The sequence below is a fragment of the Eutrema salsugineum genome, unplaced genomic scaffold (assembly GCF_000478725.1).
Source record: "Eutrema salsugineum unplaced genomic scaffold, Eutsalg1_0 scaffold_2, whole genome shotgun sequence".
NCBI lineage: Eukaryota > Viridiplantae > Streptophyta > Magnoliopsida > Brassicales > Brassicaceae > Eutrema > Eutrema salsugineum.
The window spans coordinates 9,127,020-9,154,226 of NW_006256829.1; the positions used below are offsets into that span (position 1 = coordinate 9,127,020).

At 33.9% G+C, this 27,207-nt stretch overlaps 3 protein-coding genes and 1 pseudogene across 4 annotated transcripts; 1 reads left to right on the top strand and 3 right to left on the bottom strand.

Annotated features, from left to right (window-relative positions):
* Window positions 1–597: 597 nt before the first annotated feature.
* On the bottom strand, window positions 598–4,454 carry LOC18016452 (protein SUPPRESSOR OF MAX2 1). Its single transcript, XM_006401114.2, has 4 exons — window positions 2,983–4,454; window positions 2,672–2,891; window positions 2,223–2,522; window positions 598–2,138 (listed from the first exon to the last, which is right to left on the bottom strand). Exons 1-4 carry the CDS (start codon window positions 4,158–4,160, stop codon window positions 861–863), a joined length of 2,976 nt encoding a protein of 991 aa, XP_006401177.1. The 5' UTR covers window positions 4,161–4,454; the 3' UTR covers window positions 598–860.
* An 11,742-nt stretch (window positions 4,455–16,196) lies between these two features.
* Window positions 16,197–18,397, bottom strand: LOC18016453. Of its 2 annotated transcripts, none has more exons than XM_024156534.1 (9): window positions 18,321–18,397; window positions 17,932–18,027; window positions 17,746–17,832; window positions 17,548–17,675; window positions 17,359–17,455; window positions 17,181–17,258; window positions 16,917–17,091; window positions 16,574–16,797; window positions 16,197–16,471 (listed from the first exon to the last, which is right to left on the bottom strand). In XM_024156534.1, the coding sequence occupies exons 2-9, from the start codon at window positions 18,025–18,027 to the stop codon at window positions 16,361–16,363; spliced, it is 996 nt and encodes a 331-aa protein (XP_024012302.1). In that variant the 5' UTR covers window positions 18,321–18,397; the 3' UTR covers window positions 16,197–16,360. The 2 variants fall into 2 exon arrangements, with proteins under 2 accessions (XP_024012302.1, XP_024012301.1); XM_024156533.1 differs by having other exon boundaries at window positions 16,866–17,091.
* A 465-nt stretch (window positions 18,398–18,862) lies between these two features.
* Window positions 18,863–21,508, top strand: LOC18016454 (diacylglycerol kinase 4). The gene is made up of 11 exons (XM_006401116.1): window positions 18,863–19,225; window positions 19,295–19,417; window positions 19,515–19,652; window positions 19,737–19,822; window positions 19,905–19,992; window positions 20,091–20,249; window positions 20,322–20,392; window positions 20,471–20,548; window positions 20,643–20,730; window positions 20,820–20,936; window positions 21,350–21,508. Exons 1-11 carry the CDS (start codon window positions 18,863–18,865, stop codon window positions 21,506–21,508), a joined length of 1,470 nt encoding a protein of 489 aa, XP_006401179.1.
* A 4,989-nt stretch (window positions 21,509–26,497) lies between these two features.
* LOC112086834 lies at window positions 26,498–26,952 on the bottom strand (annotated as a pseudogene).
* Window positions 26,953–27,207: the final 255 nt, after the last annotated feature.

Consider the following 27,207-nt stretch of genomic DNA (forward strand, 5'->3'; position numbering starts at 1 on the left):
TTATTATTGGCTGAATGATATTTAAATAAGTTATAAATAATATTTTTAGTATAGAAAAAATAAAAATTAAATGAATCTTTAAACTGTGTGCAAAAACTTTAAACATCAAATAATTCTGAACAGAGGGAGTAGTAGTTATTATTTGTAATAGAAAACAAACAAAAAAAGGAAAAATAAGAAAAGAGGATGAGGAAAATGTCAAAATGCAAACAATAATTGAATAAATATATAATTAAACGAAGAAACACATGCAATGTTCATCATTCAGTGAACCAACCTTATTTTAATTTAATATTTTTGGTATCTTCCTTAGCTTTTCAACTATTTAAGTGTGTTATCTTTCTTTTTCTAGAAACTTTTTGTTAGCCCTTTACAAATTTTTGTCTTTTTCTTTTTCATATTTTTCGTTTTGTACCTAAGCAAAACCAATTACAGATTATCGGCAATTAAAAACTGCTTTGACACCCTTCTTAAATCGAGAATCAATCCCTCGTTTAGAACTTTAGATTTATACGAATGAATGAAGACTAATAAAACCTAAATTTTCACGCATCAATCCAACTTCTTAAGATTAACTTTTTATTGATAAAAAATACTTTCAGCTTTATTAATCTTCATTATTTATCTATCAAATAAATAAACTATAATCGCTACATAAACCATCCCTCCCGTATACATAAACACAAAAAACTAGACGACTGTGAAGTAAATAAATAAAACAAAAAAACTATAAACACCTTTTTTTTTACTCTTTTTACCCCTAACTGTTTTCACTTTCCCCCGCCAAAACCAGTTGAGACATATTTACATCTCTGCCCTTCCACAGTCCACTGCAACAACAAAACTCTGTTTTCACTCATTCAAACTGCCAACGTAATACTCGTCGGCAGCAAATCACCGGCGCTCCGATCACCGGAATCTTCGTCCAGCTCGAGCCGAGCAACCGTACGGTCACCATAAGTACCAGAAGAGGAAACTCGAGCCTTGAGCTGGCTCAGAACCGGTACAATCGCCTTCTCAATCCACTCATCTAACTCGGTAAGGCCTAACCAAACTCCGCTCAAGATTCTTTGAAGCGCCTCGTCTTCCACTTCCATCGTTAACGATTCCCCCACGACTCTCGCGAACCTCTCCGACAACGTATCCGAGATCTTTCGTCTCACAGCTCCGAAATCAACGGCCCTGAACGCTACAGCATCGTCTACACGGCTTACCAGCTCGTGGAACGCGAAAGGAACGCATTGCAGAGACAGCTTCCCGCTAAATCCTTGCTCTTCTTGATCATTATCTGTCGTTAGATCGCTCGTGTTGTGCGAACCATCGTCCGTATCAGCAGCTTGGTTCAAATCGAAAGACAAACCGGATAATCCATGTTCTTTCTTCGGTTTAGTCAGCCTCTCCTCGTCGCTACACAGCCAGCTAGCTCTTCGTTTCCCGAATTTCTCACGTACACTCAGCCTCAAACGCCAGCTCTCGCTCGCAACGTCCCTGAGCTTCGCTTCATCGTCTTTGTAAGACGTTTTCATCTCTAGAGAATGCCAGCTCGCTGTCATGACAAAGATCACGTTACCTAAACTAATCTCACGGCCATGAGAGTCAGTGATTCTTCCTCTATCCATAGCTCGTTTTATGCTTCCACGCAGCAACATATCCGCTTCATCGATGTCTTCAAGCAAGATTACAGAGAACGGACTCCTCTTAACGGTTTCTGCAATCCTATCCAACACGGTTTTACCACGGATGTTATGATTCCCATCTCCAGAGCCATCTTGTCTGGACCCGAGCTGAATCATTGTCGGATTTGTCCCGTATACAAGAGAAGACAGAGCCGACACCATTTTTCTTTTTCCAACTCTGTCTGGCCCTGAGAACAGTAACCACACATCTCCCTTTGATAAAACACCGCGGCGTTTCCCGTTTCCGAGCTTGCATTGACTAACTGTAGCAGCCACACCAGAGGCTGCGTCGTGTTGCCACCAAACTTTCTCGGTCATTCCTTTTAAAAGCTTCTTAAACAAATCAATGTCTAAAGAGTTCTCAAGATTATCCTTTTGCAAAACACTGATCTTCTCGTTGTTCTCAGACGATATACAGCCGAGAAAGTCTCTCACTTGCACATCACCAGCTTTCTCCAAATCCTGGAATACGCAAGTAAACCGAATACGTCAAGGTTTTGTGGATTTCAGTAAACGTTTTATACAAATATTCAAAATTTAACAAACCTCTGTTCTTCCAAGGGCAAGATCTGTCTGAACCGGGCTCCCGGGAGGACTCTTCTTCTTCGCTTGTTCTGCCACCAAAGAGTTCATAGGTTTCAAGTGTACCCTCTCACGCAACTCTCTATTGGGCTGTAACTTAGGCTGCAACGGCTGGCGAAGAAGCGGATTGGGACCGTAGGAGCTTGTCGTTAACGATATAGGAATCGGAGTCGGAACGATCTTCTCGTTCTTGCTATGAAAGTTAGGATGAAGACGCACACACGCATCATTCCATTTTTTCTGCACTTCTTCAATCTTTGCTTGCTGTAACAAAAAAAAAAAAAAAAGATTCGAATTGCAAACGTTAGGAACTGAATATAATCTCATTCACCTGACAATTCCAAGACTTGAAAGATATACAACTCTAGAGCCATGACAAATTGTGGAAGAGAATATGCATAACTGAAACTTACAGGTAAACGATCGACCGGTTTAACTTTCAACAGCCACTGTGGAAGCTGTTTCGGCTGAGCAACTTCTGGTTTAACCTCCGGAGACATTGAATCAATTTCAGACAGCTCTCGCTCGTAACTTTGCGAACATTGCGGACAACATTTCAATGTCTTGTTCGTAGGCACGAAGCTCTTCAACGGCGTAAATGATTGAACCGACGATCCCAAATTGTTCGGAAGCCTAATGAGAAAAATTAATCAAATCTAGCTGAGATTTCTCATAAAGCTGAGATTTTTCTTTGACTAAAACAAGAAATTCAAACACCACTCACCTCGGGAAAACGCCGGTCGCCGGAGCTTTAGCTGCCACCGATACGGCTTGAAGATCCCAATCTGTCTCCATTGATGGATGATAAACCTGACATCTTAGATAAGTCTCGCACGTCGCGGTTCCGATGAACCAGAGTCTTCCTTCGAATTTCTCCAAAAGCCTCCGTAGCTCCGCCACCGCCGTCCTCCCTACCTCCACCGCGAGCGTTTGCGGCGGTTGCGTTGAGCTCGGTTGCTCCACGAGCCATTTCAAGTCTCCCAGATCGAGAATCACTCCGCCGCCACCGCCAGGATCCGAATTCTTCATCCGGGTCTCGAGCAACACGTCTAATTCCCTGATTCTCACAGACTTATCCGAATCGATTTCCTCGAAATGAATCACCTTTGAGTTCTTCACCGATAAATTCCCAGCTTCTCCGGCTTCAATTCTCTTGAGGATCTCACGAATCACACGACCCGGCTCCGAATCTCCGACTAAAACCGGGTTTTTCTTCTTCGTCCGACCCAAAATTTCCATGACCCGCTCCACGTCGTCGTTCTTATTTAGCCCCGATTGCGCCGATGCGTTCTGCTGCAACCGTGGATTTAGATACGAATTCCGGGTCATCGGACCTCCACCGGGTCGGAAATTCAACCCGACGGAGGAAACGCTCGGAATTGGCGTCGGATTAGACGGATTACTACTCAACGACTGTTCGATTGTGGCTTTGACGGCGGGACTAGAGAAGCTAGCCTCTCTCATGACCCGACTCACACTCGGGTCATCCAAAATCGAGATAATGAGCTGCTCCAGCTCCACTTTAACCGCCAACAACGGCTGCTGCTGCTGCTCCGGACATCCACGGCGTTGATGAGCTTGCGCTCGCTTCAGCGCCGCCATAAGGGCGTTAGAGATCGGTGGATCGTTCGCCGGAGTCGTTGTCGCGGTTGGGAGTCGCTCGAGGGCGACGCTGAAGCAGAGCTCGAGGGCTCGGCACTGAAGCGGGTGGGAAGAATTGGGGTGGGATCGGATGCAGGCTCGTCGGAGAAAACCCGCCGGAGAAGCAAGGAGAGTGGCTGCGACATGGAGCGGCGTGGTTTGGCCGTGATTACGACGCGCCGCCTCGGAGATTGATTGGTTTAAAACGGTGGCAGCCTCCGGCGTCAGAGTCTGTTGGATGGTACTTAAACCAGCTCTCATCGTTCTTCTTCCACCTCTGTGTTATCTCTCTCTCTCTTCTTTCTTCCTCTTTCTTCAATTATATGTGGGAATTAAAAAAAATATATGTAAAAGTCGAATCTTTAATATTTTCAGGCTAAGAATGAAATAAAAATTGAATCTTTTGAGTTGGGTTTCTCAATTATTCAGACAGTTTTAAGAACTGGGTTCCTCAATTTCCCGATCGGAGAAAAAAAATAGAAGGAATATATAGGATTTGCCTGAACTCATTCAGAAGAATATCCACCGGCCAAAAAAATGAAAAGGCTTTAGATAGGTTTTATAAGACGAGGAGGAAAAAAGGTTGCCTTTTCATTAATTTAATTTAAAGGAGGAAAAAATTAATCGAAAAGAATTATTGGGAGAACTAGACAAATTGTGATTCAAATGGATCACAAAAAATGGCTTTTTAGAAAGATAATAAAAATAATACTAATAAAATAAAAAGAAGGAACTTTGGGATCCCAACAAATTGAAGATAGAAAGTAAATATAGAAAGGTGAGGAAGTTGCAGAGTGAAGAAAATTCAAAGAGAAAAGGATTAGAAGAAGTGAATAAACTACTTTCTCGCTTTTGCCCTTTACAATTTATAAAAAGATGTATACGCGTGTCTCTGCTTGTTTATACAACAATATATACACATCAAATACTGTATGCTCAAAACTGGTAAAACTTGCGACGCATAATAATAAAAAAACTTGTGGATAGTCCGTTCCTAATTTAGCGCCTAAATTTTTAAGGCAAAGGCTGCATATGAGTGATATGCGTAAACTTTTTTTTTTCATTTCCATTCAATTAGTTTAGATTTTTTTTTTTATGTGAGTGTTAAGAATTAGTTTTAGATTCTCGACTTGCTTTTACATCCATTTAAAAAATAATAATAATTGCACCATATTTCAAATAACAAAAAAGTTATTAAGTAAACTTTTGGTGATTCTTTTAACAAACAAAAAACTTTTTGTGATTCTAAAAATCAAAATGTATCGAAGCATGGCTTTAACCAACATTTATTTTATTGATAAATTATCAACTTCTCAAAATTCAATTTTCTCCGTGATATATATTAGAAACAAAATTTAACAAAATAAATAACAGGAAACATGTATTTTTACATGGGACTAAAACAGGTAACCGTGTTCATGAGATGTCCATGGCAATTCAATTCACGTGATATATCACATATAGTTACACCTTTAAGACAATGATTAGGTGGAAGTCGATAAAAATAATATCATAAACAAAGATGTTTTCGGTGGACGTTTAAAATGGGAAGAGTATCTGGTTTTTGATAGGTTTTCAAAATTAATAGTTTTTGGTTAAGATTCGTGCGATTATTAAAAACGACAAAGATCGTATGATTCATAGAACTAAAATTTCAAAACGTGGACAGTTAAACTAAAGTGTAAGATCCAAGTATAGAAGTATTGAATCTCCAGTGGAAAGTCAGAAATTAGAATATGTAAGGAGCTTAAACAAAGTCAATACGCGTTTTAAAAGTAGACGTGATATTATATGCGTTTACTCGATTCAAAGAAAAATTTAATTAGCTTTACTTTCAGTGGTTATCTCTCACACTTTTGATTAAGCGTTGACTACCTTTACTTTATTCAAAAGTATCTAAAAGAGAACTAAATTTAAAAGGTAATTAACCGACTGAGCATAGTGATTTACTGTAACCAAACCGAACATACAAAAAGGAGAGTGACTCCTCCTCATTTTTAATTTGCGGAGATAACACCTTTTTAGCAACTATTATATTTTTTGTTTGCTTAACTGCGTTCATCTCTGACAAAAATAGAAACATATATGGAAACTTTAACGATATCTGAAACAGTGCTATATAATAAATTAACATTAAAATGTGAAAATTGAATGTTTGTATTGCGATCGAGTATATGGTAGAATTAATTTCACTAATTAAACTGCTGATAGTGACAACGAGTTAATGAAACAACAGTGTTTTTTGACAAAATTAATGACACAACTTCATCCTTCGAATTTACTCTTGCAAAGTGGTTAGGTGCCTATACTATCATATCTCCGCATATGGCTTGTCACATTCAAATTTGTATATAATATAACTTTATTGGCAGAGATAGATATATGCAATGCATTTGTATAATTTTAAAAAGGTTCCGTGATTTATGTCCTATGTATTTATATGATTACTTGGGATAGCTAGTAACTATGGAACTTGCAATCGATGATTTCCCCAGTTCTCAGTTAACATAAAAAGCTGTCGTGAGTCGTGACTTTCATTATTTATAAATCTCATTCATTGTTTTAATACGAAAAAGTATACTGACTGTTTTTTTGTTGTGGTGTAATTAGCTTTCTAACTCTCTTTTTTTTTTTTGGTTTTATGACAAGCTTTAAACCGGGAAAATAGAGAAACATAAGCGGGTCAATGATCTCACTTCTGTGGTTTTTCCACCAAATCTTAAGTTTTTTTTACCAAATCTAAAGTCTGGTGTTTTAATCTCTTTAACTGGAGAATGAAAATCAAACAAACTCGATAGTACTAAGCGCATAATAAATGCTCACTATGTGGAAGTTACTTATTAAATGATTCACAGTTGTCTATATTTAAATTGTATACGTGCACCAAAGAAAATATTATTACAAGTGGAAAAAAAAATCTTTTAATATATGTAACGTATGCGTATGCACTTCCTCACATTCACATATGTGATCATAGAAAACGTTTTACTGCTTAATTATGACTAACTCTATATATCGTTAGCCTAATATCGTACACGTATTGAGATTCACTAACATAAAACGGTCGTATTCAAACTGGGTTAAGATAACCATATACGTCGATATGAATATTTGTATAGTAAATTTTCAACCAAAAAAAAAAGTATAGTAGATTTTAATTTTATCACAGTAAACTTCATAAATTCTAATAAACGCTTTTTTCTTTTGTATTTGATAGATCTTACAGTATTAACTATTCGGCTATTAGTAGTGATGGATATCTACTTTTTGGTAGGAGTTGTTAATAAAAGAATGGAAAAAGAAGTCTACTAATCTTTGAACAAAAGAAAAAAAAATTCTACTAATCCTACTTTTTAGTAAGCTGTTAAACTAATCAAGAAACACTTTAATTAATTAATAGAATACCTTAAAGGCCACAAAAATCATGATGTCCCCTTTTGGTAACGCATGCTCTCGCTTCCCTTTCCCTTTACGCATTTTCTTCTTCTCCTCGTTATATCATATATATATATAGGGAAATTACCTAAAATATACCAAAAATTTACTAATATTATTAGAGAGACCCAGTTTTACATTTGATACAAAATAGACTCTGGATATTACTTGTATCCCATTTAAAATTCATAATATTACAATTATACCATTTTAAAAAAATAAGTGAAAAGTTTTGAGATTTTACATCATGTTTATTTATCTCATTTATCTAATTTACTAAAAAGTAACTTTTCATCTTCTCTTCTTTCTTTTATCTCCACGGCCGAAACCCTCTTTGCGTCATCAGAACCCGAGATTCCGGTTTAACGGACGGATCTCTTGGACTTTGCAAGCGGCGGTTGCCTCAAATCTTCGACTTCGACTTCGACTTGGCAAGCGTCGGTGGTCTCAAATCCGCGAGTTCAGAAGACAATGCTCATCGCATCGCGGCACGGCTACTCTCCCTTAATCCGATATCTGTAATAACGGTTCCGGTAAGGGTTTGGGCTGTAACAAGTCTACTCAGACATAGATAACTTTATTAAGTCTACAGACCAAAAAGTGTAAGACCACATTTCCATATATCTGCCTCCAATAACATTAAGTCTGCTCACTAAGTCTACCTCTTCTGAGGTTTACAGAATAAGTCTAAATCCAAAATAAGTCTACGAAGTCATATTTCCTAGAACAAGTCTACACTAAAAGTCTACACTATAATAGATTACTTGATTAAGTTTACCGTCCAACAAGTCTAAACCATCATATTAAAAAATCTGCCTGTAAAAACAGTAAGTCAACTCTATAAGTCTACCTCTACATAGGTTTCCATAATAAGTCTAAATCGGCAATAAGTTTACGAAGTCAGATTTCCTCGTTTCTACTTAAGTCTATACTGTTAAAGAACAAGTCTAAACTAAAAGTCTACACAGACATAGATAACTTTATTAAGTCTACAGACCAAAAAGTCTAGGACTACGTTTCCATATATCTGCCTCCAATAACATTAAGTCTGCTCACTAAGTCTACCTCTTCTGAGGTTTACAGAATAAGTCTAAATCCAAAATAAGTCTACGAGGTCATATTTCCTCGTTTCCATTTAAGTCTGCTTCGTCGAAGAACAAGTCTACACTAAAAGTCTACACTATAATAGATTACTTGATTAAGTCTACCGTCCAACAAGTCTACACCATCATATTAAAAAATCTATCTGTAAAAATAGTAAGTCTACTCTATAAGTCTACCTATACATAGGTTTCCATAATAAGTCTAAATCAGCAATAAGTCTACGAAGTCAGATTTTCTTGTTTCCAATTAAGTCTATACTATCAAAGAACAAGTCTAAACTAACAGTCTACACACACATAGATAACTTTATTAAGTTTACAGACCAAAAAGTCTAGGACTACGTTTCCATATATCTGCCTCTAATAACATTAAGTCTGCTCACTAAGTCTACCACTTCTGAAGTTTACATAATAAGTCTAAATCCAACATAAGTCTACGAAGTCATATTTCATCGATTCCATTTAAGTCTACACGTTAAACGAATAAGTCGACACTAAAAGTCTACAGTCAAATAAATTACATAACTAAGTCTACGAATTCAAAAGTCTACCTTTACAGTCTTACGACAGAAAATAAATCTACACGGTCTGCCAAATAAGTCTACCAATTTAGTCTACAATATCATGAAGTACAACGCACAAGTCTACCAAAATCGTTAAGTCTATTCAAATCCAATATGTCTACGTTATCAAAGTTCGTAGACATATTTTTGTCGGTGGTTTAAAAGCGGTGGCAATATTGTAAATATTTACCTCGTTCTAATAAAAATATAATGGCAATTTCGTTATTATGTTTTTTGATAAGAACATATTTAAGGGTATTATAGCCATTTAAAACATAATCGGACAATATAATAATTTTTAAAACATTCGATATATTTTAATAATATAATATATTTTTTGGTACTTTATAGTCATTGTCCCATATATATATCAGTATTTTTTGGGTTGAAATATTGCAATGTAAAATAATTACTTTTTTTTTGGTAAAACAATTACATGGCTATAACTTTGAAAGTCACATAGTTTCAGAAAGTAGTGTATGAGAAAAATATGATTAAACATAGAGTTAGACTACCAAAATATTTCCACGACCTCCTCACCCCTCACTTATGCAATTACTGACTATTATCCAATGCATTTTTTTGAATTTTCTTTTTTAGCGTTTCTCTTCGAAATCTTTTTGAGAAAATAGGCTAACTTACTTATCATTTATGAAAACTCCATTTTCATTAAGGGAATTTCTAGTAAGGACAGTCCCAATCAAATCCTCATTACACATACATAGATGTCCCTGAGTGCGATGGAGGAATTGAGAAAACGATATCTGTAGCAAGAGAGGCAACAAAAGTGGAAACTGGAAAGACAAACTTAGTCGAAACTCAAAAACTATGTTTAATGGCGAAATCAAGTCCCCGGCGCCAAAACTTGATATGCTCAAAGTTTAATCCCTAAGCTACTCTGCAAGAGCACATATGTGCAGTTGTAGTATGTAGGGGTCGAACCACAGAGACAAGAGATCACTCAATAAACCTTATAAAGATCGAATTACGCTAAGCAGAAATATTGTAAATAAATAGCAATGCAACAGAATTAGACTAAGCAGCAATAAAAACGGTTTGTAAGATTCAGATGGATGCAGATTAGGCTTAGGGCGTTTCTCAGGAAATCAATGAATGCAGAACAATCGATTAATCAGGACTCAGGTTTAAGCACGGTTCTTGAACTCAAATCACGAAATTATAACTAACCAACTTCCGTTGCGAGAATTATCTAAGTCTAAATCTCAGTATTCCAAATTCCTTTGCAAATCCTAAAGATTTAAACCAGCCTTAATTGCACAAGTTCGATATGTTCACAAAGCTCCTAAACCAAATTCCTTTGCGAATAGTTACTTTGCTCACCCTAGGTTCTTTCCAGTTATTCAATTACACTTCCGTGTCAATCAATTAACCTAAGATCTAAGTTCTAGGTGGCCAGTCCAGAATTAGCTTTAAGAACAACCTATGGTGAAGAACTAAATAGACTATGAACCCTAACTAAATCAATTAATTAAACATCCAGAGAAGATCCTTTATGAGAACCCTAAACCTAACAAGCAAACTACTCAGACATGAAGATTGAAGCAATAAACATGAATGAATATATTGCAGAAAAGAAATAATAGATTAATAAACAGGGTTCGAAATCTTCTCTCTTCGGAACAGAGTTTCAGACTTGTCTCCCCAAAACTCTCAAAAACAAAAGTTCTCTCTAAGAAAATCTCAGGGGTCGTAAAAAGGGAATAAAAACCCTATATATACATATCTCTAAGACACGTCTTGGGCTTCCTTGAAAACGTTTGGGCCCAACTCCTTCTTCAAATAGGAAACAAAATCGCCTTTTCCTTATTTTTCTGATAAGTGTCGAGCGTCACTCTCCATGGTGTCGAGCGACACTAAGGCACAAAATCTATCCTTGATGAATTTGATCCTGATTAAACTCCAAAGTGCTTCAAATTTTCCAGTTAAGCTCCAAATGTACCTATGACCTGAAAAGACTATAAAAGACTCGAAAGACACTAAAAAGACTCTATAATTAAGACTTATACCATAATTAAAAACCATAAAAACCACGATATATCAAATGCCAACGCGTGATATTGCTTCTTCGACAATCACCTTTTTCCTCATTATTAGCATCAATTTTGAAGTTTACTTTATCTTTCTCGGTTCATTAATTTTACAATGTGAAAAAGGCTTTTAGTCTCCAATTCCATTTCTCTAAACAAGAAAATGTCAAACAAACCTATTATGCAGGCTACATCTTTGAAAATAGGTTTTATATTTTATGGAATTCCCATGCGTGTGCATATATTTTATTGCATGAAACATGTTAAGTTCGACTTAAGTTGCATAAGTTAGTTTTACAATGAGAAATTTGGAATTTTTGTGTATATTTTTTGAACTCGAGAATGAAAACAAATTTAAGTAATACTTTCTAAAGTTCTCAGTATATAACTTTGTAAGAGTTATATACATGTATGATCCTTGTGGAAACAATATTTGGATATTATGATTATATACTTATACATATATAACATATAAACCTCATACTAGAAAGAAAATAAGAAAAAGAAAAGGAAAAAAGAATCTTGCTTTTCACACACGAGTTCTACTTTTGTTTTTGAAGTCAAAAACGTTGTCGGTGCGCATTGAGAAGAAAAGAGAAAATGGATTGATCAAAAAGATGAAACTTTTATTTTCTTTTCAGAGACTTTCTTACTTTCTCACAAAGTCTAAATGATAGATGAATGGAGCATGATATGATGACAAGGGAAAACAAAGTAACAAATAATGATTATTTTAACGGCTTTACTTACACATGCACTTGTGTAATGTGTTTACACATTTTGAGCACCATCGTGTCATCTTCTAGGTCAAGCTTTTACCCAACACAACTAATCACACAAAACAAAAGTGTTCTTTTCAATTTTACACCCACCTCTCTCTCTCTCTCTCTCTCTCTCTCTCTCTCTCTCATTATTGTAGTTTATCAAGCAAGTCAATATCCGGACGTTACAAAATCGAAATACTGCTCATAATGAGTTAGCTGAATAAATAATTATGGTCCAATTCGATTCACACCGAAGATTCGGATATTTGGGGCTGTATAATCCAGGTCTGAGTAGTGAACAGCGTATTGTTTAGGTAGATACTAATGCGTATGCGGCGTATTGTACTCTTATACTTATCACCTATCAGGTTATTATATATAGTTGGAAAAAAAACAAAGTGAATTATATTACGCTTTAATAGGCCAAATTTTCTTTTGGTCATAATTTTTCTTGGCTTAAACAATGGGAAAGGGATAGTCCTCAATTCCTCTTATTATGCTACTTAGAGATATATATAAAAAAACGATACTAAATCAAGCCAAAAAGATGATTATTGGCTTCTTTCCTTTCACATTATAATAACGCGTGTCTTCCATTGACCTATTTGATTTTGTGTTTTGTTTTTTTGTCACTTATCATAAAATAATGTTCAAACCTTCACATTCCATCAAAACATAATTCCGAATATGCCGTATTGTTATAGTCATATGTATACTTCCTAAATGATTGACTTCTTACTACTTTGATCAACCAATAAGACGGAGATTTAGCTGTGTTATATGAAATTAGTAATACGACTTTTTAACAAATACAAATATTGAAGTCCGCGGTAACCATTATTCTTAAACTCATATTGTCATCAACGGTCTTCACTGATAAAAAAACAGATTGCGTTGATAACCCGTCGGTTATGCAAGTGACGCACAAGAGATAAAAAGCTTCTTTAATTACAAAAGAATAGAATATATAACGAATGTATCTAGATTTTTTTACTTGTTAACTACACTTTTCTTTATAATAATAACAAAAAAATATTTGATCGTAAAATATTTGTCCAATCTTAAAATTCTTTTCGAATTTGGATCCAACGGAAGCAGCCATCGATTAAACTAGCTATAACTGTTTTCTTCATGCTTATTATTAATTATAAATCTAGATTAAAGATTGGTCACATGATAGTAGTAACTGGGATGGATAAAATATTAAAAACTCGTTCGAATCTAAAAAGATGTATGAGCTTTAGTACAGATCATCCGAAAAAATTTGTTTGTTTCGCATCATGAAGTATAGAAGACTTACATGTCCGTCCACCACAAAACCCTACTTGTAATATTTTCCTATTGTCATATAAAGGCTCACCACTTTTTGTAATAACTATTTTTTGAAAAATTCATACACTTCAGATCACATCTACACCGAGTTAAAAATAGAAGATAATGTGCATATTTTTAAAGGACCCATATATCGTTTGCTTTTGTTTTAGCTATTTTTTTTGGAATTATATGTATATATAGTTAAAATACATTATTGGAATTATACATTTTTTGCGTGGTCAATAGTTACTCGCAAAAAATAAGTCGATCAGAACTTTGCTTACGCATGCGAATGAAAAATAGGAGGAAAACAGAAGAAGAGGAAGTCGACCAGGACAAAATTATATATCAAGATTTTTATTATAATTTGCTTTGACTCATTTGTCATTGTCGTGTAATGTTTCATGAGTATTTACCATTGATTATTCTCGTGTTTATTTCATTGTTAAAAAAATGCTAATAAAAATTCAATGGCTTCATAATGCAATTTAATTACCCATATAACCCATTTTTCATTTTTTTCTCTGCGTATGGTTTCATATGCATTAATTAAAGTACAAGCATTTAACGTAGATTTTTTAAATCATTTGTCTTTCATAATAATACATTAATACTGGATAGTGTATCGGTTGGAAAATTAATGTGAATGAATAAATAATAATACAGAAAAGAAATAAATGCTAAGTGTGTGTTTGATTTGTTTGGGTCATATGGCCTTCCTTGATGCTTATCTTTAGGCACATTCATTACATGAAACAAAAATTTAGGTGATAATTTATTCAGAGCCCACGCAACCACACAAAAAATCTATGCACATTTCTTTGTCAATTTAATAAAGGCCTTACAGAAATTAAATTATTTAAGAGATCGTAGAGTTAAAAAAAAAATATCCAGAGGAAGAAAATTATAAAACTTATGTTTTAGATCTCTCGAAGAAGTAAAATTAAAATAATAGAACGATATATATTCTCTCTCGTAATTTTTTTCATCAACCTGCATAATCTACAAAACGGTTAGTTTACTACGTTTCATTTAAAATTTATAATATAATCTGGAATTTTAGTTTTTAAAGTTAAATTTCTTTAAATTAAATAAACAAAAGATAAAGCCAAAAATCTATATTTTGTATGAAAAGTATATATTTGATCGTGATTATATTTATAAGTCTGTTTCTCCATGCATATTGATATTATCATATACTGTTTTCCACTACTCCTCTCTGCATAATGGGGATTTTATTGTTCAACTTCAACGTCCAATTTATTTCAATTCCTCTATATACAGTTTGAGACTTTTATCTATGTATATATCGTCCAATGTCTAGTTATACAGATTAAGATATTAGCAATTTAGCATATATATATATATATGTACATTGACCAAAAAGTATCTAATACTTTAAGAAATAATTGGTCCCATCATGGCTATTGCACACTTGTTTCCCATTTTATCGAGTTGGAACATGTCTGGAAATTTGGATTATTGTTATATATAATTGAACTTGTTTGTACTTTGAATATATATATATATATATGTAAACAAATATGCAAAAATGAGAGTAAGTTTCTTTTGTTCTTTTAGTCATCAATATGTGGGCTTATCATCGGTACAAATAATATTGAATATTTGAATGTATCAGTAAAAAAACAAAAAAAGTGTTGCTTTGATCAGCAATCAAAGATACACCTCCCGAAATTCCCGCCGGCCATGTAACACATTAGATTCATCCATTTAATTTCTCTACAGTATTGTCTACATTACTATTACGGTATTACAAACAGTGTATTATTATTTATTTTTAAAGGATTTTTTTATTACTTTTAAGTCGGTCGTTACTTTTGTTCGTGAACTCATAAGATTAATGACATCGTATACGAATTTCTGCAACTATCCCAACGCGGCACATCAGCACATGCATTATATAATATATAAAAGTACACACTTATCTCAAACACTCACACACACCACACAAATATACATAAAATTATACTATAAGTTTAGCAGGAATGAAAACAAACAAAGTTGTGTATTAAAAGAACAAAAAGGTTTGCCGTTATAATCTGCAGTGTACCTAGACACATACCTTTCAATTTGTCTAGACACGTACCTTTTAAACTATCAATTATAAAGGTCATATTATACACAAGCCATGGTATTTTTCCTATTCTATTTGCGGCAAGGCGGTTTATAAACCATCATGATTTACGCACATATTTTAAATAATTAAATCTAACATGTTTTGGATATATAATGCCAATATATATATATATATATATATATATATCAATTTACAAACTGCAAAAAACGGTATACTAAATCAATCGAATGACAAAGAATCCGATTGGATTAGATATGTTCAAAGAGTTTTAAGTGGTTAGACACCTAAACCTATCTCTACACAATTTGATTTGTCGGAAAATTATGACAAAAATGTACGTTATAATCGAGTTTCACAAATAAATTTGGTAATCAGAATTCTCCATAACTGTAGAAAAATTGATTATATAAAAGAAATCAATTTATTAATTCGATTGGATTGATTTTGTTAGAGTTTTGTCTTACATGTATAGACGGCACAAGCTTGATACTACACAGTCCTATATTATTATTGATTAATTAGGCTAACCAATTCCTTGTAAGAGTTTAAGGACAACACATTTGCTAATGACGTTCTCAATCCTCTGCTCACAGAGAGATCCGTGATGCGAACGCTAGATGACATATAAATTATAGTAATGATATTTTTGAATTTGGAAATTGGAAATCGATATGGTCTCTCATTTTTTAAATTATTTTCTATTTTTTTTATAAAAAAAAGTTAAAGGATTCCATCAATCACACCCAATTTTGCCTTTTTGGTTAAGTCGCAACCAAATTTAATACAACTCAACTATACCGACAATGAAGTATTTCCTTTAATTATTATATTTGGACCATAGTCTACAATTATTTAAATAAGTCTTGCATAAATCCATAAATGATAGAATCTCTTTCGCCATCAAACCCACAATACATACGTCAAGTAAATCTAACTTATAGGATTTTCCAAAAATTAAAATATTTTCCTCAATAATATTCATCAAGTAGACAACTACTAGTAGCAAATTTATAAACTCAAGACTCGATCAATCCATAACTTACAAGACAAGAAAGAGAACAATTTTTCCTCTTCCGTAAGAATAATGTCACACTCCACATCCATAATTCAGACAAAAACTCGATCCAAATGGCTAATCAACTTAATGATGGTTCGTACAAACCAAAGCCCACGTGTCTCCCACCTGCTTCACCGTGTTTCCGGTATGGCTTCGAATCGATATCTGTCGCAGTCTTGAGCACAACATGCTGCGTATAGAGACCACTCAAAAGTGATTGAATAAATACATCAAAGAAACCCAACTTTATTAACCTCTTTTTGTTAATCACATTTAACTGTCTTAGTTATACCTTAATCTGTGTCCTGTTATAAGTATAGGTGACGTGGACGTTCCCGTCATCGGCTTGTATAACCGCCGGGTACGAAAACTCCATTCCCGGAGATTCCTCCAATGTCAAAACATCGGTCCAAGAATCACCGTCGTCTAAAGAAACTCCTACTTTGAGCACACCTCTTGAGTCAGTGTTGTAAGTAAGCACTAGCCTACCATCCTTAAGCTTGACTCCATCAATACCTGTCGATATTTTCATCAATAAATGGCGCTTTTAAAGCCAAGACTACTCTGTTTCGGTTTCAAGAAACCTGAATTTGGGTTTGGGAGAACTGTTGGTGTAGCAAAACTCCAGTTCTCACCACCATCAGAAGATTCTGAGATACAGATTCTGTCAATGCCGGTGAATGATCTGAGTAAAACCCGTAATTTCCCAGCTGCGGTTTGGTATGGAACCGGTTGGATCACGCTAAGACTCATCCCTTGAATGTAGATTGGCCCTTGTTTTTTCCATGATCGACCAGCGTCTGAAGTTACCTGTACACACACATTTCATCATAAAACCGATATGGAGCATACTCGATGGATGGTATAGGAAGCAAATCAAAAAAAGTTTGAGCAAAAACCTCCATCCACGCTCCCCAAGAATTCCAACTTTCAACAGACGATCCACAAAGGAGTGTTCCATCTTCCAGCAAAATAGGCTGTAGAAGAACAAAGAAGGAAGCTAACTCTACAACTCTAGGCAATACAAAAAGGTTTAATCTTTATCGAGTAATGGAGTCTATGCAATGCAACAAGCACCTTGTTTTTAATGGGTCCGAGAATCCCGGGAGGAAGCTGTTCTCTATTAGTCCAGGTTCTACCTTTATCATATGACCGTTTCATGCAACCGCTCCATCTGAGCTTTTCGTCAAAAGGAAAAGAAAAAAACAGACAGATCAAAGAAAAATGAAACAAACAATAGGTTATCCGATAAATTAAGAGACATACTTCTGAACCTCCTGACCGATTTTGTAGAACAATAATAGCTCTTGAGATGGAAGCTTGAACAAGACAGGGTTCCACATTGGAACTCCTAGCTCTTCATCGACAATAACCGGTGATTGCCATTGACCATCCTGAGAACCAATAAATTTTTACACAAGACTATGATTTCGAGACTCCAAATGATTGAAAGAGTGTGTCTACCTTGAAATGCTGCAGCCAGATTTTGACATCAGATGCTCCTTCAAACGTGCCTCCGAAATACGCAGTCAAAAAGTGATCTTTACCAACCTTTTTCACAAGAAATATGTATGAAACCGCTGAGTTCGGGGCCAATCCATCACTAAGACTAGTAAATGGCAAAGCAAGAAGACTAGTGGTGGTCTTAACCTCAACGATAGTAGAGGCATGGCAACTCTTGAAGGGAGCTGAATCAGCAGGGAATGTGAAAGTCTCTAGCACCACTTTAAACTCTGTTTCTGACATCTGAAATACCATCGCACAATCAACATTTTCTAAAAGATAAATTCTTTAGAACAGAGTTAAAACACCAGATGATTAGGCCAAGAATCAACTTTTCTTACTTCCAGATCGATTAATTGGAAAATAACACCACTTCACATGAAACAGTAGCAAACCAGTTTGTTGGATAAACTATGCATTGTTCTGATCTATTCAGTATCATCTATAGCTACAAATTTCTAATACCCTAAGAACCTAACCTTTGATCAAATCGATAAAAATGCCAAATGTAGACAAGGAAGACAAGAGAAGCTCACCTTAAAAGCTTCAAACTTTGTGTTTCAGTTGAGTTGAGTCTAGTCTTCTTCGGTGGTGACTGATGACAGTGGCAGATCCGCCATTGACATTCCTTTCAATTGCAGATTAAATCTGCAGGCTTTATACATGGGCCTTTATTTAAGCCCAATGGATTTATTTTTATGGGCCCATATAAACAACAATTCCGAAACGAACTTTGGTGGTGGGAAAGGGGAAGGTATATATTATCCTGAAAAAATGCTAAACGGTCGAAAACAAAAACAAACAGAACAAATCTCTCCCTCTCTTCCTCTCCGATCTGTTTCAATTCTTGTCTTCTTCTTCCGCTAACTAATTTTTGATTTTCCGGATTTTAACCTTCCTTGATCAAAGATTCAAGCTTCTTATCTTTTTCATCGTCTGTAAACCTACACACACATTAAAAAAAACAACAAATCCCAATCTGCCCTGTTATACAAGCCATCGAATTTCATATTTTTTTGAATAGAGGAAGATCAAAAAGTTTCCATCTTTTTGGGGTCTTTCCTTCAGATAAAGAGAGATGGACTCACCGTCGTCCATCGGAGACTCATTGACGGCGAGGATGATTCCACGCCATTCGTCACTCGATTCGTTTGGAGCGATGAAAGTCTATCAATTGGTGAATCTCGCAAGCATAAGGGTCTCTAAAGCAGAGCTTCGTCAAAGAGTTATGCTTCCCAAATATCTCCGCCTCGCAATCCGTGACTGCATCCTCCGTAAAGACGACTCCTCCGCCGCTTCCTCCTCCTCCACCGTAGCGCCACCGTTAGACATCTATCACACGCCGGAAGTTCCTATGATGGTCTTCGTTAATCCCAAAAGCGGTGGCCGTCAAGGTCCTCTCATCAAAGAACGCCTCCAAAATCTGATCAGCGAAGAACAGGTACACATTCCGATTTCAATCACACACTTTAGGGAAGAAATTGAATTTCTTATAGTCTGAAATTTGCAGGTGTTTGATCTAACGGAAGTGAAGCCTAACGAGTTTATTCGATATGGATTGGGTTGCTTAGAGGTATTAGCAGCACAAGGAGACGATTGTGCTAAAGAGATTCGTGAAAAGATGAGACTTGTGGTATTTGTTTTTTGGTTTTGTTGATTGATCGAATCTTAAAGTTTGTAGATTTTTGGAAATCATTTTATGTTGCGACTGGTTTGATCACTCATTACAGGTTGCAGGTGGAGATGGAACCGTTGGTTGGGTTCTAGGATGTCTCGGTGAACTCAATATACATAACCGTCAACCTGTTCCTCCGGTTGCTATAATGCCACTTGGAACCGGAAACGATCTTTCTAGAAGCTTCGGATGGGTAGAGAAAGATCTTACTGTCTTTGTTTGTATCCTTAAACTTATGAGAAACTCTGTTCTTAGTGGGGCTGTATTGGTGTTTTAGGGCGGTTCTTTCCCATTTGCGTGGAAGTCTGCGATAAAACGAACACTTCATAGGGCAAGTATTGCTCCAATAAGCCGTCTAGATAGGTGAAATTAGTATTGAGAAATCAAATGATACGAACAATCTGTTCTCGAGCTCTACTTAATATGTTTGAAATTATTGATGCAGTTGGAATATTTTGATTACAATGCCTTCTGGTGAAATTGAGGATCCTCCTTATTCTCTAAAGACCACAAAAGAGTGTTCTATTGACCAGGTCTGATTTTCATTTATACCAAAAAGAAAAAGAAACAAGATCTTTGTGGTAATTAATTAGTGTTTGGATCATGGTTTAACTAATCTTGTGTGTTGCAGAGTTTGGAGATAGAGGGAGAGTTGCCTCCATCAACGAATGGTTATGAAGGAGTTTTCTACAATTACTTTAGTATAGGTATGTATGCTCAAGTGGCTTACGGTTTTCACCATTTGCGCAATGAAAAGCCTTACCTTGCGAATGGCCCTATTGCCAATAAGGTAAAAATACCAAATCTCTTGAGAGTTTGATTTTTAAGAAGAAAAGAAAAATCTAATGTTTTGTTGTTGCAGATTATATATTCGGGCTACGGTTGCTCTCAGGGTTGGTTCATGACGCATTGCATAAACGACCCGGGTTTAAGGTCTTTATAAACACCAAAACAACAAATGTTACTACATCAAAATGTTGTCTAAACCGATTTGTACTTTTCGTGTTTTAGGGGTCTCAAGAACATAATGACATTGCATATCAAAAAGCTAGACTCATCTGAGTGGGACAAGGTACCAGTTCCCAAAAGGTAACTACAGAACAGAGATAAATGAACAATTTTTTACTTTTTAACAACAATTGGGTTTCTAATTAAACTTGTGTTTTTGTTGGTTTTGGGTCAGTGTAAGAGCAGTTGTTGCATTGAATCTAAATAGTTATGGAAGTGGAAGAAGCCCTTGGGGAAATCTCAAACAAGATTATCTTGAAAAAGTAAAACAAAGCCATATCTTCTCACTTCATTCTTCTTCTTCTTCTTCATTATTCACCGTATTGACGATTTCTTGACTAATACGTAACAGAGAGGCTTTGTGGAGGCCCAAGCCGATGATGGACTTCTTGAGATCTTTGGGTTAAAGCAAGGATGGCATGCTTCCTTCGTTATGGTCGAACTCATCTCTGCCAAACACATTGCTCAGGTACTTCTTTTTGATGTACACCAAACCTGGTCTATCAGAACCGGACCAACTTTTTCGATTATGAAATAACGTAGGGTCAGGACCAGCCACATGCACAGCATTATAATACCATTCCATCCTTAACCGAGACTGATCGGATCCATCAAACATGCTATTTTTGCTTTATAGTTAACAATGAACCGTCGATTTGCCTCTCAAGTCACTTTAGGTCTAAAATATTAGCCTATTTCAAAACTACATAGACCATACGGTCCATATATACTGACCTATATAGCTCATCATAACTAGGGATGGACAATATTTCCGTCAGTGTTTTGATTTAATCCTCAAATATAATTCTACTTTTCAGATAAGAATGCATTCTTAATATGCGGTAGCTAAAACAAAGAAGAATTATTATTTTTTACTTACAGGCGGCGGCGATACGGCTAGAGATAAGAGGAGGAGAATGGAAAGATGCGTTTATGCAAATGGATGGAGAGCCATGGAAACAGCCAATGAACAAAGACTACTCTACCTTTGTTGACATCAAGAGAGTCCCCCACCAGTCTTTGGTCGTCAAAGGAGATTGACCATTAATGATCTTGACATTTTTTTTAATTAAAAACTAATCTCTTCTTTTAATATGTGTCAACAATGTAATTGTGAATAACCACTTCCACAAAAATACATGAAAAGTATATAAGTTATTTACGTATTAAAGACAACCAAATTGGCAAGGTTGGTTTAAGACAAGAAGTAACTAAGATTTTGGAGTGGAGAATGACTAGACGGACACTCGTCTAAGAACATACATAATTGGACCAATGAGTTATAACTTTCATAAAGTACTAATTGCCATTTGTACGTCCGAACCACTTGCAGTCTCTCAGTAGTGTCTTTTAGTACCAAATCCACTACAAATATAAGGGGTAGGTTTTGAAAACTGGATTTAAGCAAATTAACCAATAATAAAATCATTTATTCACAATGATCGGTTTTATGAATTTTCCATACCGCACAAACAGAAAGAAACTAATATATTAATTCGAATCAATTTAAACATGATTCTTTATTTGTTTATTTGTTACTATATATATGACCAATGTCAATATAATTGTAGACTAATTTTTTTTTTTGGGACCAAAACTAAAATTATTTTTACTTTCAACATTTTTGATACTTTGAACTTTTTCTGTCCTGAATAACTCGATTCAAAGCCGAAGTTATATCAACCCAAATAAGGACCCTTCATGATTCGATGACATTATTTCATGAATCAGCAAAAACCATAAGAAAAAAAAAATACTAACGGTAACGAAAAATAAGATACGATCATACCAAAAACAATATATATAGGAAATGGGATCGGGCAAGAAAAATTCTTTTAGACTACAAAAGAAACTACCAAAAAAAACAAACCTAATTGATTAATTGAATATAACTCTTACTGGTTTGTAGGAACCGAAGCCGATTTAAGATCGTATGAGTTTCAAAAAAACCAAAAAAGATCGTATGAGCCCGTGTCTTGATGCTACATATTACGATGTAAGAAATGGGAATACAGTAAAATTTCTATAAATTAATACTTTATAAATTAATAATCACTATAAAATAATAAATTTTGTCGGTCCCAAATCAGACCAATGTAAAATTCAATCAAATTCGATAAGATAATAAAATAATAGTTTTTTTTGAAATCCCTATGTAAATATATGATCCCAACAAAAACATAAATTAATAATTATACAAATTTATGCAAATAAATATAATATACTATACTAAAATATGACTAATGTATTTTTTTTACTTAAAATTAAAATTTCATTGGTGTTTATCTTTTTACTTAGTACATTTCTATCTCTTATTTTTGTTTTTCGATATACATTCAAATTTGTGAAGATTTTTTTGATGTGATAATTGATTTTCTTACACGTAATTGTTTACAAATGTATTGTAATATTATCTTCAATTTCATCTTTTTGATAATAGCCATAGTTTCTTATAAATTTTGAAATTTTAAACATGTATATTTTTAATAGACAAATTAATATACTATTAAAAACTTTTTTATTATGATAACTATGTTTATTAATCATAATTTTTAATAAAATATTTTCTTAAATTCTTAAATTTAATATTATTCAAAAAAAATGTTTAGAAGATTATAGGCGAAAACCAGATTATCTCTATAAATTAATAATTACGATAAATTAATAAAATTTCATGGTCTCAACATTATTAATTTATAAAGATTTTACTGTATAAGTATGGGTTGCATGGTACGCCATAATCCATAGCTTATAACACATCAGCCTAAATATAAATCAAGCATGCTTAATGATTGAGCTTGTTAGCAAGAAAATAAAACTTTTCTCTATATTGGCGTAAAAATTGTTACAATCTTTTGAACTAAAATGCTTCAAGTGGGCTTTGATGGGACCAAGCTAATAAAGATAGTAAGATTTTAATCACGGAATTTGCTAGTTAACGCTTTCGATTTCTTCACGCTAATCTCAAAGAATTTTTCGTATGGAGAAAGTGACGACATATATTGATAAATTAAATATTAATTAAATAAAAAAGCGAGAAACATAAACTTAGCTTTATATCGGCCTCGCTTTTATCATTTGACTCTCTCTTTAATTATTTTTGTTTTATCCACTTCTCTTTTAGATTCCTTGTTCGTATTTTCTTTTGAAAAAAAAATCGGAAGCTTCAAATTTGTTTGTTGAAAACCATTCGCTTATATCAGTGTTAAATAAACCGATTTTAAAAAAAAAAAAAAACACAAGAACTCTTATTATATATGGATATCCATATATTGGAAATTAGGAATTCCGAAGTAGTGCTATAGTGTATATATAATATTACTTGTGGGGGTCAAAATTATGTTGTTCCAAAAAGATTGAAATCAAATTATTAAGACGTGGGACTACATTTCTTACAAGAAGTAATCAGATTATTCGTGTCCCATAATAATTGTACTTCCATCTCTCAAAAGAAGAACATGCTTTTTCATACTTTTGTTTTCTAATAATAAATCATATTATTACACATCTTCTCTTCATTGGGCTCCCTATTCTCTGTTATTTTAATTTCATTATATTTATTCTCTGCGCCAAAGCATTTATCCACCAAAAATACCGGAAAGAACGAATATATATGAACCTTTCTATTTATATATTATATCGTACAGTTACTACCATTATACCATTAAATTTATTTAGAAACTTATATATTCCCATGTTATTTTTCTATATTATCTGCGCTTCAAACGTGTTTAAGTATGGTTAGAATCAATTCATGCATAAACAAATTAATAGGCGAATACTACTAACTAAACTCGTGTTAGGGAATAGATCCTGACCCCATCTTTATTAGTTTTATATTTGCTTAGTGATATTCTATTTTAGTTAGTTATAATTATACTTAAGAATTATCCTAAATACGGTTAATATGATTTGGAGTGATACACCCACCGGATCCAAATCAATGGTTTTTTCTTATAAGTATATTAATTCAGCATGGAATGAAGAGAAATATATGGGTTTTACTTTAGAGAATGTATATACATGAATATAAAACTAGTAATGAAAATGAGAGTTTAACTTAATCGCAATAGATTAAGGAAAGAGTGGGATTTGGTTGGAATCTTTGTCAAAACATTGTTAGCAGCTTTTAATATATATATATATATATATATATTATATCCCTTCTTATTCAATCATAAATCGTAGAAGATTACTAACACAATATTAGTGGACTCATTAAATAACTACGTTATATTTGTATCATTAAATATCAAATAAAATGGGAAGAATAATAATGTGGAAATCAGGACGTAACGTAAGTGATTCGAATTTTTAACAAAAAAAAAAAAACGTAAGTGATTGGAAATGATGGTATCGTTTGTCCTTGACGTGTACCTCTGAGTGGAAGCTGACGCTGAGGAATGGACCCCTTATTATCAATTATTTATTCAAAATATTTCCAACAAATCATTATTCTGTTACATATATGAATCCATATGTGTAGTAAGAGATATCGTTAGACGACAAGAATAGACATAACAAATATTCCTCAGAATTTATTTTCATTGCCAGGAGACCTCGAGAAGATGAATGCCTTACCTTAGTATTTTTTTTGCCAATATAACGGGATATGTATATCGAACCATAACTATTAACTAGACTAACCTCTGCAAAAAGTTGGGTATATTTTATTATTTATTTGAAACATCCGCCCTAACTAATAACAAAATTATTAGGAAATACAAAAATAAATACTGTAGTACCAGAATAGAGGAAGGATTTTCATCTAGAAAAGAATACAAAGAGTAGCTTGGAGATTTTCTCACGCAAAGGATAAAAAAAACTAGCCTAGAGCTTGGATGATCAAACGTTAAGTATTGTTCACATGTTTTCGGTTGCTAGTAACCTCAGAAATATAAAGAAAATAATTTAAAAATAAAAATGGCGAATGACTTCAGTGTAATTTATTTTGGACGATTTTGACAAGAATAAAAATTTATGTTGCTTTAAACAGTTAGAAGTTTGAGTATGAACAAAAGTAAAATTTCTTGACAATAATTTTTTTCTTTCAAATTCTCTATTGTGCTTACGATATTTATTAGTTGTCGTCACATTTTGGATACAGACGTTGTTTGTAACTTAGTTTCAAATAGAAGGGAAAAATATAATTTGGATAATATTTAGTCAAAAATTATATTCTCTGATGTCTTGAAATTTGTAGAAGGTTGAACGCTATCTTTTTAATAAGTGAAACAAACTAATGGCAAAATATGAACATTATAAAGAGTGAGCTGTGTTGTTTTCAATTGTTGTAATCGTTTTCTCAATGTGTTTGACTAAACAGGAAAAAGGAAATGATGGGAACTTGACCAAATAAACTTTGATCCAAATAGACCGTGGGGGACCCTGTCTCATATATATATATATATATATATATATATATATATATATATATATATATATTTTTGGCATTGATAAATAATTGAGGCCTCAGGGATATGGTTTTTGGTATGTTGTTTCCAGCTTCTTTTCATTGGTGTTTTCCACTTATATTTTTTAATGTATATATCTGTTGTTGTTTTCCTCTAATATTTACATCAAAATAATTTTAAAACGTAAAATTTGGTATGTTCTTGTTAGAATGATATTTTTGCTGCATAGTGAATTTTTTTTTAAAAACTCATAAAATCGATAGTCACTTGTTAAAGCATATATATCATCGAGGTGGGTGGGCTACCGTCTGTTTTTTTTTCATGAATAACGAATTTTATTCTATTTTTAGTTTTCGAAAAAATTTATGATTCCACGTGATTTATGATAAATAGTAGCAGTGCCGTGCGAAGGTTTATAGAAACTTAAAGCAAACTAAAAAAATGGACCTTTTTCATTAAAAAAAAAAGTTTTTAACCAAAAAAAAAATATAATATAATTTAAAATTATATACAATATTCAAAAATAAAATTTTAATCTAAAAAAACTAATTAAGTTATAATCTTTCTTCCTTCTTTTTCAATAAACTCTTTCACCAAACTCTCATAATCGAGGTCCCTAATTAGTTTTCTTTCTATAGATATGATAGCTAGGCCATCCAATCTTTCTTGTGACATAGTTGATCGCAAATAAGACTTTATCAACTTCAACTTTGAAAAACTTCTTTCAGCCAATGCAACTGAAAATGGAATCGTCAGCAATATCTGATAAGCAATCCATGAGTTTGGATAACACTCTTCCATTCCTTTCAAATAATTCAACACTTGAACCGGTCTCTTGAAGTCTTTTGGCAAAGAGTCTTTTAGAATTGTTAGCTCAAAAAACAAATCATCCCCAATAATATCTGAATGATTCCCATGTTTTAAAGAGGCTTCAAGATTGGTACATGATGCCATCAAACTATCATCACTTGCTGACTTCAATTTCTCCAAATCAAATAGGAAACCAAATGTCTGTTCATACTTCTGAAATTGCTCAAATCTTGTCTCAAGAGAAAATAGAGCTTGATCCATGACCTGGAGGAAATAAGAAATTCTAAAGCTCTCTTCAGAAGATAAATTCACAGTTTCGTCAACTGTCTCTGATTCCTCGTCAAAAAAAAATTTTCTTCTGCTGATACGTTTTCTTTTCTCAGGAAATATGGCTTCAATCATAGATTCTGCAATTTGCCTAACATCTGATTTTGCACTCTCAAATACTGTTTCTCTATAATTTTTTAAAAAAGTAACAAGTCCTTTCAACTGAGAAACAGCCACTTCAATATTCAT

What these genes read in the sequence shown, in the direction of transcription:
- LOC18016452 (XM_006401114.2), bottom strand. Translation starts at nt 4,160, where the DNA reads ATGAGAGCTGGTTTAAGTACCATCCAACAGACTCTGACGCCGGAGGCT. An exon ending in GCGACCGGCGTTTTCCCGAG is followed by an intron (nt 2,892 to 2,982) that starts GTGAGTGGTGTT and finishes TTTTCTCATTAG; the next exon opens with GCTTCCGAACAATTTGGGAT. An exon ending in TTGCCCTTGGAAGAACAGAG is followed by an intron (nt 2,139 to 2,222) that starts GTTTGTTAAATT and finishes TGCGTATTCCAG; the next exon opens with GATTTGGAGAAAGCTGGTGA.
- LOC18016453 (XM_024156533.1), bottom strand. Translation starts at nt 18,027, where the DNA reads ATGTCAGAAACAGAGTTTAAAGTGGTGCTAGAGACTTTCACATTCCCT. An exon ending in ATGCCTCTACTATCGTTGAG is followed by an intron (nt 17,833 to 17,931) that starts GTTAAGACCACC and finishes CTTGTGAAAAAG; the next exon opens with GTTGGTAAAGATCACTTTTT. An exon ending in CTTGGGGAGCGTGGATGGAG is followed by an intron (nt 17,092 to 17,180) that starts GTTTTTGCTCAA and finishes GTGTGTGTACAG; the next exon opens with GTAACTTCAGACGCTGGTCG.
- LOC18016454 (XM_006401116.1), top strand. Translation starts at nt 18,863, where the DNA reads ATGGACTCACCGTCGTCCATCGGAGACTCATTGACGGCGAGGATGATT. An exon ending in AAGAGTGTTCTATTGACCAG is followed by an intron (nt 19,993 to 20,090) that starts GTCTGATTTTCA and finishes TGTGTGTTGCAG; the next exon opens with AGTTTGGAGATAGAGGGAGA. An exon ending in CTGCCAAACACATTGCTCAG is followed by an intron (nt 20,937 to 21,349) that starts GTACTTCTTTTT and finishes TTTTACTTACAG; the next exon opens with GCGGCGGCGATACGGCTAGA.